General features: G+C 33.3%; 1 protein-coding gene across 1 annotated transcript; it reads right to left on the bottom strand.

Moving 5' to 3' along the window:
• Positions 1–1629: 1629 nt before the first annotated feature.
• On the bottom strand, positions 1630–8702 carry LOC114170708 (uncharacterized). Its single transcript, XM_028056247.2, has 7 exons — positions 7791–8702; positions 6011–6776; positions 5181–5931; positions 4898–5100; positions 3861–4096; positions 2612–3473; positions 1630–1927 (listed from the first exon to the last, which is right to left on the bottom strand). The coding sequence occupies exons 1-6, from the start codon at positions 7950–7952 to the stop codon at positions 2628–2630; spliced, it is 2964 nt and encodes a 987-aa protein (XP_027912048.2). The 5' UTR covers positions 7953–8702; the 3' UTR covers positions 1630–1927; positions 2612–2627.
• Positions 8703–11972: the final 3270 nt, after the last annotated feature.

Below are 11972 nucleotides of genomic sequence, written 5' to 3' on the forward strand. Positions count from 1 at the left end.
ATATATATATATATATATATATATATATATATATATTATTCTTAAATTATATATTAAACAAATTAAAAAAATCAAATATAAACAAATTTTAAAAATTAACAGTAAAAATATAAAAGAAAAATAAAATAACAAATTAGAAAATAAAATAAAAAAATAAAAACAACTAAAATATATATATATATATATATATATATATATATTAATATTTTAAGTGGGTCAAAATTAAAAGAATATTTTTGGTATTTTCTTTTAAATTTGGGGGAACTGACCAAATTGTTGGAGGTGCAGGAAAAAAAAAAGCCTAGTATTACTATTTATAAAACAAAACACTCGTCCATTTCAAGGAATAATAAAAGTATCAAACCCAACTTAAAATAACTTGTCGAATCTCTAGTGATAGTAGTTTCCATAATCAAAATCATATCTATCACTTTCTGCATAAAAAAGGTACTAGAGATAATTACTTTCTGCACCCCATCAAATTTCTTCTTCCACCAACAAAGTACTTTCCGAAACTGTTTTCCAATAGAAGGAGGGAACGTTTGCTTTCCGGAATTATTTATTATATTTCAGAAAATAAATTCCAGAAATAATGGGTGTAGGATATGATTCAGGAAGTAATTGCCCGTACTAGAAACAACAAATTATAAACAGAAATTACCCATGAAAGCATGATGAAACCTTTTTGACAACCAAATACACCACGAGCCTTTTTGACAAAAAGGAGGATGAAACCTTTTTAGGATGTAAATCTACTTCCAAAAACTTTAAATAATGTGCTTTTGGACGTAGGTTTTCATTCATATAATTGGTACAACATTTGTCAACCCAATTGATCTGAACATAAATTAAAAATATGATTTAGGAATCCCAAGATCTATTTGATATAAGTGTCGCATTATCCTCTATCTTGTGCAAATAATTAGGAATCCCAAGCAAATCAACTATTGAAACATTTGCGCTATTTAAAATTAACCCTTTCAACATTACTAACCTGCCAATGAAGTTACCGATTAATGAATAACATAAATAGATTATCGAATAAATGATAAATTTATAAAAAAGAAAAATATACAAATCCAGATTAAAAAAAGGTGATCACTATAAAATAAAGTCTTGTGTATTAATCATTAGTCCCACAAAGCAATGTTGTAGATACATGTACCCTTATCATATCACATGTAATAGACTAGTAGACCACAACAACAGATGCTTAGGTGGCATTCCAACCTATGGCCATAATGCTTTTTTAACTTATTGATCGATGTGGGTCCATAAAGCTTGTATTAGCATCGGATCACAGTTTAATTTAATTTTCTGTCATGTGCTTAATTATGCTATCCTAGACTCTAGTCACAAGACAAAAACAATTGACAACTGATGAATTGTTTTTCAAGGAAAATTCCCACGAAAAGTTCAACACCAATGAAAATTCATATAAAAAATTTTCTTCCTTATTTATACTTTATATTAAACTTGCGAATAGAACTTGAACTCGTTAAATTCCTAACAATCTACTAATATCATTCTCAGCTTACAAATCAATAATGATTACTACATGGGTTGCTTTTTCATTATCATGCAATCTTGTTAAATCAATAGTTAAAAAATAAGGCAATTCGAAGTTCCTTAAAGAAAAGTAATATGCTACATTCTGCTTGCCCTTTCAATAAATAAATGCACTAACATACAAAATTCAATAAAGAATCATGAAGAGAAAAAATCAAGATCCTACACAAACTTTAGTTCCAGAAGTGGCTATCTCAAACTATGAAGCTAATTCCCAATGGGGGCACATCAATGGTGATAGAAAGCAATTGAATTGCTTGATAACAGCTCCAGCCAGGTCTGTACATTTAGTTTGAGGAGTGAAAAATATATGCCACTTCCATCATTCATGAAAAAAAAACACATGCTACCAATCCCTCTGCAAAAGTATGCCAAAAGAACCATCAGTTCAAATTAAGATCAATAACATAATAGATTTGGATAGTATTTGAGAATTTAATGAACATATATTGTAAATGTAAAATTTTTACATTGTCAACCAATAAGAAATAATTTTTTACATCATCTTAAATGTTAATTATTATTAAAATAAGAGAAAAGTTAAATAAACAAATTTGTGGGTTCCACATCCTACTTCATGATTCTCTTTCATGATTTTGTAGTTTTCAATGATTTTTTTACTTATGGGAGGTGTGTTAGAAAGAGTGTGTTTTTAGCACTCCTCTAAAGTATACAAACTTATTATAAATAATAGTTTTTGATTGAATGATAGCACAAAAAAACAATTATACTGACAGAACAAATATTTTTCATTCCTTCCAAAGACATTTTAAAAGCAGCAAAATGAACTAATTTTGTGTTTTTCTTCTTCCTCACCTATACTAGAGTCAATGCAAAATGATAATCACCTAACACTTTTCAATTTACAAGTTGACAAACTATCAAGCAAGTTTAACTTGTAATTAAATCTCTTAACATCAAAATAGCTTTTAGCATTAAAATAGATTTTAACATCTAGAAAAGCCATGCCAAACAATATGCAAGTCTTCAATTATGCTAAGCTATACAAGGATATTTGTTAGTAAGGGAACAGTTTCAATACCACTTTCAACTTGAATCTATGGACTCTCATCATCTGAACTACTGTCAATCATCCTCCTTTCAGCAATTGCTGGAAAGAGCCGCTGTCGAAGATCAGGTGGTGGACGTGCTTCGGAGGAAGACGGTTCTTGTTTTACTTGTTTTACTGTTTTTGTTAGCTTCTTCTGTGTGTCTATCAACTCCTTGCATATTTTATCCAGCATTAGTAAGAAGTCTCGTACTACTATGAACAGCCTTAAGCCTTCATTCTTCCCAGCATTCCCATGAAAGTAATCACCAGTGTTCTTCACCAAAGCCATGATCTTTTTCTCCTCTTCCAGCAGTTTCTTAACATCAGCCTCAGCATTCTGCACAAAACTTTTCACCGTCTCACAAAACCCCCTATCTTCCTCCACATTCTTCATGTTTTTGTTTATCAAGTCCCTTGTGTTTACGAGACCTTCGCCGAGTTTGACAGTGGTTCCTGTTAAGCTGTCAGCATCTATAACTGCTGCTTTCTTTACATTCTCAAGTTCACTGCTCAAGTGTGAAACCACCTGAAGGCCAATTTCATGGTAGTGATCTTCTGTTTCTTGAATATTATCCTGAAGGTCATCTGATTTAATACTAGATAAACTCTGGCTATCTTTGGACTTTCTGACAGCTTTTATGCCCTCAGAACGGATAATCTCTAGAACAACAAAGTGTAAGAGAGTAGTTTTCCCATCTGTTCCTTTTACATCGGATAGTTTCAGAAGTGTATCAAGTTTAAACGCTTGAGCACCACCACGGAAAGTTCCATCATTCATTCGGTTGCCAGTTTTCAGAACAGCTTCAAGAAGCTTCAGAAACAGCCGGCTACTTCTTAGTTCCTTACAAGCAACCTGACACAATTGCAAGAAGAATAAGATTATTTCTCCAAGGTAGCAGGAAGAAAATAAAGTAAACAAATATGAGCAGGGATTCCAAAACGAATATAGGATTTCAATTACATAACATTCACGTGTTTTTATTCTGTGTATAAATGGTTTAAATTTAATTAACATAGCATAAAACTAAACTAACCAGGCAGTGTTCGGTAGCATTTTTAAAACTTCACATTTAAATAATTTGGCATTACTTATGCAACAAACAACATACTCAGCCAAGTATAGCACATACTCAGGTAATTCTAAAATCTTAGTTGGAATCAGTTCAACTAAAAGTTTAAATCACCATGATTCATGAGATGGAAAGAGCATAAGCAAAGCAACTACATGTATGAAGTATACCTCCAAAATGGAAAAAGACTCCATAGTAGTTCCAAGCTCCTCTTTAAATGAGCCCATGAAAAGCAGAGCTTCCATTCTTTTGAATGCAAATGGAATGTCAACCAGGGTTTTGAGGAAACTGTCAGCAGGGCTAAGTTGAGATAGATCACCATCAAAAAGTCTGAGCTTAAGTTCTTCATCTGATGTTGGTGCCATCTTTAGCAAAGTTTGAAGGAATTCTGGGGGTAGCTCATGTCCTGTTCAGCCAAAATGAATTTGCAAAGTCTTTCATACAAGTGCAGAACAGTCCAACTAAACAACTTTTCTCTCAGAATTCTATATCTATATGATACACAAATACAATATGTGTATCGTATACAATACATATCCAATATGGCAATACATTTATTTTGAAAATAACAATATACAATATGTGACATATACGCATTTAAAAAGGTATAAAAATTTCTTAAAACAAAATACATATATAATTGCAATTGTGTGGATCCAAATTAAAATAAAAATTCGTATACACTGTCAAAACAAAATTATAAATTATTGTCTTCATAAAAATATTAGTTCTTTAAAAGAATGTATACTTCATCAATAAGTACCTATAAAGCATCCTAGAGTATTAGATGTTGGATATGTATTGGATACATGACACAGATTAGAGTATCTGTGCTTCAACAATAAATTTCATCATGATTTATGACACAAGGTTCAAAGGCACTAATCCATTTGATCAGTAAAATATAGTATCAAGCATCGGCAGGACTACCACAATCTATCTTCCCTAGTACTCAACATTATGATAATCAAATAATTTTAGAACAATATTCAAACCTATCAACAATAAAACAATCTATCCTCCTCAACAGTAAGGACATGGTGGTAGTTTGAAAGAGTCCATAAAATACTTCAAGTCTTCTACATTTTAGGACAACTATGGGTGCACAAATATGTATGACCTAGATAATGCGTTTCACAAGAAGAATCAATATTACTATTACAGTTATAAGCAAGTTTAGAGGAAAATTGAAGGAGCAAGAAAGCACCTTCACAAAGTGCATCACGAACTTCTTCCATTGTCACATTCAATGCTCGCAACAGAATCAATAAATTTTGCGCTTTCTTTTTGTCAATGATATGGACAAACTGAGGTGAAGGGTCTTGAGAGGAAGACTCTTTCTGTCTTTGACCATTGTTCTTATCCACAGTATTATAGCCAAAAAGCGTCTCTATCATTTCTTCATTAAACCTGTAAAATTTCTGTCATCTGAGCACATTCATGATAAATTATCTTTGATAAACAAAAGAGACTTGGTATTTATTCCTTACTGGAATGATCCTGATTTGATTTGATTCCAAACCATTGATTGATCTGGGTTTGCTTGAACCTTATCCCAGAAGAAAGGCTTTAGCTTGGCTTTGGGAGCATCAGCTTCACTTGCAACGTTAGCCTTTGATCCACTAGCCAAAGGCCTGGGCACCTTTGAGCCAAATGGAGGAGGTCGAGGAGGAGCTACACCATTCACAGGAGGTGGTGGTGGTGGCCGAGGACCAGGTTTGGCACCACCTGGTGCCGGGGGTGGTGGAGGAGGAGGACCAGGTTTGATACCGGCTGGTGCCGGGGGTGGTGGAGGAGGAGGACCAGGTCTGGAAACAGCTAGTGCTGGAGGTGGTGGAGGAGGACCTGGTCTGGAACCAGCTAGTGCTGGAGGTGGTGGTAGAGGTGGGCTAGGTTTGGCACCCATTGGTGGTTGAGGTGGTGGAATACTACTAATAACAGCAACAGTAGTGGTAGATGCTGGAGGAGCAGCAGCATCCGAAGGCCTAAATGAAGGTGGCTCAGGAGGAAGAGGGTTTAATCTTCCTGGAGGAGGTTTTAGGGGAGGCATTCCAGAAGGAATGATTCCCATCCTCCCGGGAGGAGGTTTCAGTTCAAATGGTGACCCTGTAGCAGCATTATGAGCTCCTATTGATTGACTTTCTTGCACTGTGTACTTATTGTCTACTAAGCTATTATTAGATGACTGAAACCCAGGTTTCTGCACTTTCATCGAATTCCCAAAAGAGAAACTGGAAGGACCTGTAGGATAAGTCCACTTTGTCAAGACTAGTACAACATATTATAACAAGGTACAAAGGAATGGTAACATGATACATACCAACAGAGTAGTCACTCATGCTCAAGCTGAGAAGAGGCCTATCATCATTTAGTCTAACATGGCCAGTCCTACGATGCCGTCTCCAGCATAAAAAGAGCAGTGATGCAGCTATAAATGTCACTACTGCAGTTATAACTACCGCAAGAACAACTGTTTTCTTATTACTGTGACTATCTTCCTGTTTGTCAGTTTCCGAAGATGGAGGAGCAGAAATATCTGAAGCTGCTGGTGGTGTCAATTTTGGAAAAAAAGATGGTGCAGAAGAAGGTTGCAGTGGTCCAGGAAGATGATGTACTGGAGAATGAGGTGATGGTACTGGACTGGGATCAGATGATGGTGCTGGACTGGGTTCAGAAGATGGTGCTGAACTGGGTTCAGGAAATGGTGTTAAACTAGGTGCAGGGCCTGGACTAGGTGGGTCTGATATGCGCTGAAGCAAAATACGACCAAAATTTCTTGTGGGAGCACTGGATCTGGAAAAAGGTGGTCCCATATAAGCGACATGCCAAATATTGGAATCATCTTCTTTTCCTGAAACAGGTAATGCGGGATTATCTTTTCTCAAACAGTGAAGAATGTCCTCCTTGAATTCAGAACAGTAAGCATTGATAAAATTTTTGGTCTCTTCTCGTGCTAAAGGTTGAATCTCTGAGCTGATTATATTGGTGCCTCCAGATAATTCCCTTGAAAGACACAAATCATGATTCCCAACATCTTTCACTAAATGAAATAAATCTTCCCTGCAATATTTCCATAAGACTTTTGCCTGCAATCGTGAAAGTTAACATCTTTTAGAGTCTATCCATTTAAACTTAGCAATCTTGAAAACAACTTTTAGAGTTCTATGTTCCCAAATCTAATAAATAAATGAAGTCCCTATAATACAGAGTCAGATGACGATTAGTAACAATTACAAAACAAAAATTTGAAACATAACTCGGAAGGAATGCTGAAGCAATCACGTGAAGGGAATAGAATTTCAGAGCAAGCTGGCTGAGATAGAAGCATAGATGCATTTATACATTCTATAATTGTTCTTGATCAAGTTTCTGTGTTTCTCATGTAAACACAGCACACGCAAAAAGAGTATTTAGCAGATGATTATCTCTCAAAATTAGTATTTATATACTATGGCAATCACACAACATACTAAAACTAAAGATCTCTGGTTAAGGATGGAACAACCTCTTCTGGCTCTAGGCCCAAATATCATTCAGAACATCATAAGAAAAAAATGTGATTTAGGTCCCTTCATTTTCTGTCAAAATTTACGATAGTCCCAAAATGATGATTCCAATTATAAATAAGCAAGGACCAATATCAACAACTTAAAGTATAAGGACTAAGACCAATTTTGACCAAACCTTGAGGGAATCAAGGATTTAGGTAACCATGTTAGCTACCTCTATGAGAAGCCAAAATATATTCCATATTAACCAGAGACTACCATTTTCTTAGGAGCAAAGAATTATGCCGCAAAAGCACAAAAAGCTATAACATATCTGGGCTTAACAGCTTACAGCATTATTGGTATTGGGATTGGGATTGCCAAATGAAAGAAATGTAAAAAGAGAATCAGATAAGAATGAGAAAGTGAAACAAAGCATTCACACCAACCCTTAAACAAAAGGCAAACACCTGACTCAAGGTAAGAAACCAAAATTTCTGAGCTCAAATACCATGATCAGTTGATCACCAATTGGATTTGCGTTATTTGAACAAAAAAATCAAACTAAATATGTAAAAGAAACCTACAAAATCCGAACACAGGGAGCCTTACCGTGTGTTCATCGAACAACCCGTATGCTGGATCAAGTAACTTTCTAACAAAATCATCTTCTGTTTCCTTCTTCTCCAAAGGACTGACTGCTGCTACAAGAAGAAGAACTAAAAGAACACCTAAGCTAGCCTTTACGTTAACCATATGTTTTTGAATTCCCATTCAAGTGTTTGATATGCTTTTCATATCACCAAAGGACAAAATCCCCCTCCAATCGCTTCATCACCGACAAACACCCCCAAGAAAAAAAAAAAGAACCTTCTTTTCATAATCCACCTCCAAACCACTTCAATTCTTCAACAGAACCCCACTCGGTACCTTACAAAGGTGAATCCCCCAAGACCAACCAAGAGTTGCAGCAAAAAGACAAAACTTCAAGATCAAACAAAAAGAACAAAAGCTAACCCCAAAAATACTTGCCCCTCTCCAAAGCTTCAAACTTTTATCGATTCAGATCAAGTCCAGCCAAACCCCACCACATGCATCAATCAGAAAACAACTCCAAACAAAAACAAAATCATGGGTAGGTGTCGAAGCATCAAAATCACCCTCCAAGTGAAAACACAAACTGGAGCTCCAAATAAAGATTCAAGAAAAGGATATTTGCTTCTTGCAGGATCCAAGCTCAAAAAGGACGGCTTTTGGCGTTGTTGACCATGAAATGTTGCTGATTGCGACAACTTCTTATTTTTCCCGTGTGCAGAAAGTGTGTCATAAATGGTAAAAAGATGAGCAAAAGCAAAGACTTATAGTAAAAAGAAGGAATGTATTGAGAGAGTTGGTGTTAAGGAAAAGGAAGTTTCTTGGCGCCAGACAGAAGAACCCTACGCGTGAAGAACCGTCTTGGAGAAAAGATTCTGGATGGTGGATTCAGTCATTGCAAGGCAGCCACTTTCAAAATGTCTTCCACTCAGTTTTCTTATTCCAGCATTGATTAAAAAGCAAATCTATATAAAATTTCAAAATTAATATATATTAAATTTATTAAATTTATTACATTTATTACATTTGAAATTTGAAAAACAGCAACAGGAAAGAGTGGTGTGTGTCTCTGTTAATGTTGCTTTTTGTTAATTGTGAAGGGTTGACTAGAATAATTAAACTTAAATATATTAATCTACTATTTGAGAGAAAATATAAATTTATTTCATATAATATTTTGACATCTGGTTATATTTTTGTAGTTGTTTCATTTATTCTTTTTATTGTTTTATGTTTCGTAGTTGTTTATTTTTATTTTTTCACACTTGGTTGCCTATTCTTTCCTTTGAGCTCTAATTATCTTTAAAAAAAAAAGTTAGATATATGTCTCAAAATACTTAATGTGAATTTCCAAAATCATTATTGTCTACTATTATTGAAAACAAATAGATAATTATAGGTTCTAAAGTAACAAGCCTAAGGGTTAAGTTGTTTTTTTTTTTTAATCATTGATTTGGTCCCAAATTTTTTAAGTTGGTTCAATTTGGTCTTCGAGTTTTTGAAAGGTTCAATTTAGTATCCTTATTTTTTTAAAGTGGATCAATTTAATCCTTTCGTTATATTCCAGTTCATGTCGTTTGTATAGTTGTCACTATGCAATTGAAATGTGAGTGAAGTTGTTAATTGGGTTGGTTTATTTGTTAGGTGTAGTTAACATCATCATTTTAGTCTTTATGTCGATGTTTCCTTGAGCAAATGTGTATTTAGTGTAGTATTAAGATTAGTTGTTTAATTTGCTGCACAATAACAGCTCACCAGTATACAATTGGCATTAACTGAAATATAACGGAAGGTACTAAACTAAATCACTTTAAAAAATAAGGATACCAAATTAAATATTCCAAAAAATAAGGGACCAAATTGAATAAATTCAAAAAATTAGGGGACCAAATCAATAATTATACCTTTTTTTACTGGAAAAATTAGACTTTTTATTTTATTGTGATATTTATATTATTTTTTTCAAATATTCAAGCAAGTCAAAATACTATTTGGATTTTTGTATAAGGATTGTATATTTATGAGTTTATTTAAATGTTTGTGGTAATTTTATAATACCTTCTTATATATTTTCTCTATTTTAAATATAAATAGATAATTACAGGTTGTAAAGTACATTATTTGACAAGCATTATGCTTAAGTTTTTTTTTTTCCATTGAAACATTAGATTTTTCTCATTTTATCATGATATATTAATTTTGTTTTCAAATATTCAAGCAGGTCAAGATAGAAGTTGTGCCTTTGTATAAGGTTTGTATGTTTATGAGTTTATTTACATTTTTGTAGTAATGTTTACGATAGTTGTCTATATATTTTCTCTATTTTAAATATAAATAGATAATTGCATGTTGTAAAGTACATTATTTGACAAGCGTAAGGGTTAAAGGTTTTTTTTTTCATTGGAAAAATTACATTTTTCTCATTTTATCATGATATATTTAAATTGATTTTCAAATATTCAATCAGGTCAAAACAATATTTGTGCCTTTGTATAAGGTTGTATGTGTTGGAAGTCCCACTAATATGATGAGTAAAATTTTAGAAAAACAAATTCAAGAACATAATTAGATATTTGAAAATGATCAAGAAAAAGAATTTCAAAATCAAAGCTTGCATTTGTGTATCTCTGCGATGGCTCGTTTGACAATTCTTAGCATCATTTTCCTGCTTCCCATCATTTGTGAAGGTTCATGTTCTTTGAGAGATTTGTCTATTACCCAAAAACCCACTTCTAATATGGTATCAGAGTCATTGTTTAAAAATAAAGCCTATCCTAGCGAGATTTCTTAGACATTCTTTTCCATCCGTTATCGGGCCGCTAATGGACCACCCATTAATTTCTAGTCCCACGCACGAGATGTATATACCTCGGTGTGACGGGATGTGTTGGAAGTCTCATATCGACTAGAGATAAGACAATTTCATAATATATAAGTGAGGTGCAAACCTCACCTTACAAGCCGGTTTTGTGGGGTTGAGTTAGGCTTTAAACCCACTTTTAACAGTATGTTTATGTGTTTATATACATTTTTTGGTAATGTTTACAATAATTGCTTATATATTTTCTCTATTTTAAATATAAGTTCAATAATGTACTTCCATTGGACCTGTTACATTATGGCTATTCACAAGTCACATAAGTCTATTTTTAGAAGATAATCTTATTGTAAATTTATTGTCAAATCTTTGTTTTGGCATTAACTTCTTCTAGTCATTCTTCTTCTAACTAAATATGAAACTTTTGAAGATTTTATCATATAAGATCCTTTCCAGTTTATTAATGGCCTTGTACATGTTCCAACCATTATAGAAATAATTATTTTCCCGTGAGAATTGTTTGGCATCAAAATGTTTATTGTTACTGTTGAATATTGATAAAAACTATATATGGTTAATCTCCCATGTGCCTAAAATACATATAGAGTGAATGTATTTATAATAAAGAGTGATACAAGTGTTCTTATAGGACCAAGTTGTACTCCACGAGTGTTGAATTGCTTTAGTGTTTGGATGTTGGCTTTGTGTCTCCTTACTCTGATGAAACTCCGATGACGACGCAGGTGTGACTATAAAAGACATTTTGATACTTAAGTTAGTACTGGTGATGTCAGGGATTCAGAGAATATTTTAATGTGTAATCAATGCTTAGAACAATGTGCTATTTATACCATTTTTACATGTGGGTCCTACCAGGAATGGGCCTTAGGCCCAAAATACCGTATACTTTTAAAGGGAGTTCAAAGTATCCAATACTTAATAAACCATAAGAGAAGTTTGATAATTTCTCCAATACACATTATTTTTTCAACTCAATCGTAGAGATATACAAATATTTCATATCTTTTTCATTGTTTGTCTCAATATGATATCTTTTTTAGACAAATATCCTTGAACTTTAATAAGTTTCTATTCAAATTCTTAGTAGAAGTATAATAGCTCTTTCAGAATCTTCAAATTATTTGTAGTACTATAAATAATACTAACATTGATGTCTCACATTACCAAACCAAAGAAAAATTTATTACTCTTGAGAATTGTGTAAGTTGTTGCATTATCAATAAGACATATATCCTTATCATTGGTGCTAGTGCCAACATTTATTCTTCATATAAACATAAATATCAATATGAGAAAATCGTTTTTTTAATACTCTCATAACAAATGAGGTGATCCATGCTTCCATTTGGTTTAGCAAAGAA

This window comes from Vigna unguiculata, chromosome 11 (genome assembly GCF_037176805.1).
Source record: "Vigna unguiculata cultivar grain cowpea cultivar isolate G323 ecotype 2 chromosome 11, ASM3717680v1, whole genome shotgun sequence".
NCBI classification, from domain to species: domain Eukaryota; kingdom Viridiplantae; phylum Streptophyta; class Magnoliopsida; order Fabales; family Fabaceae; genus Vigna; species Vigna unguiculata.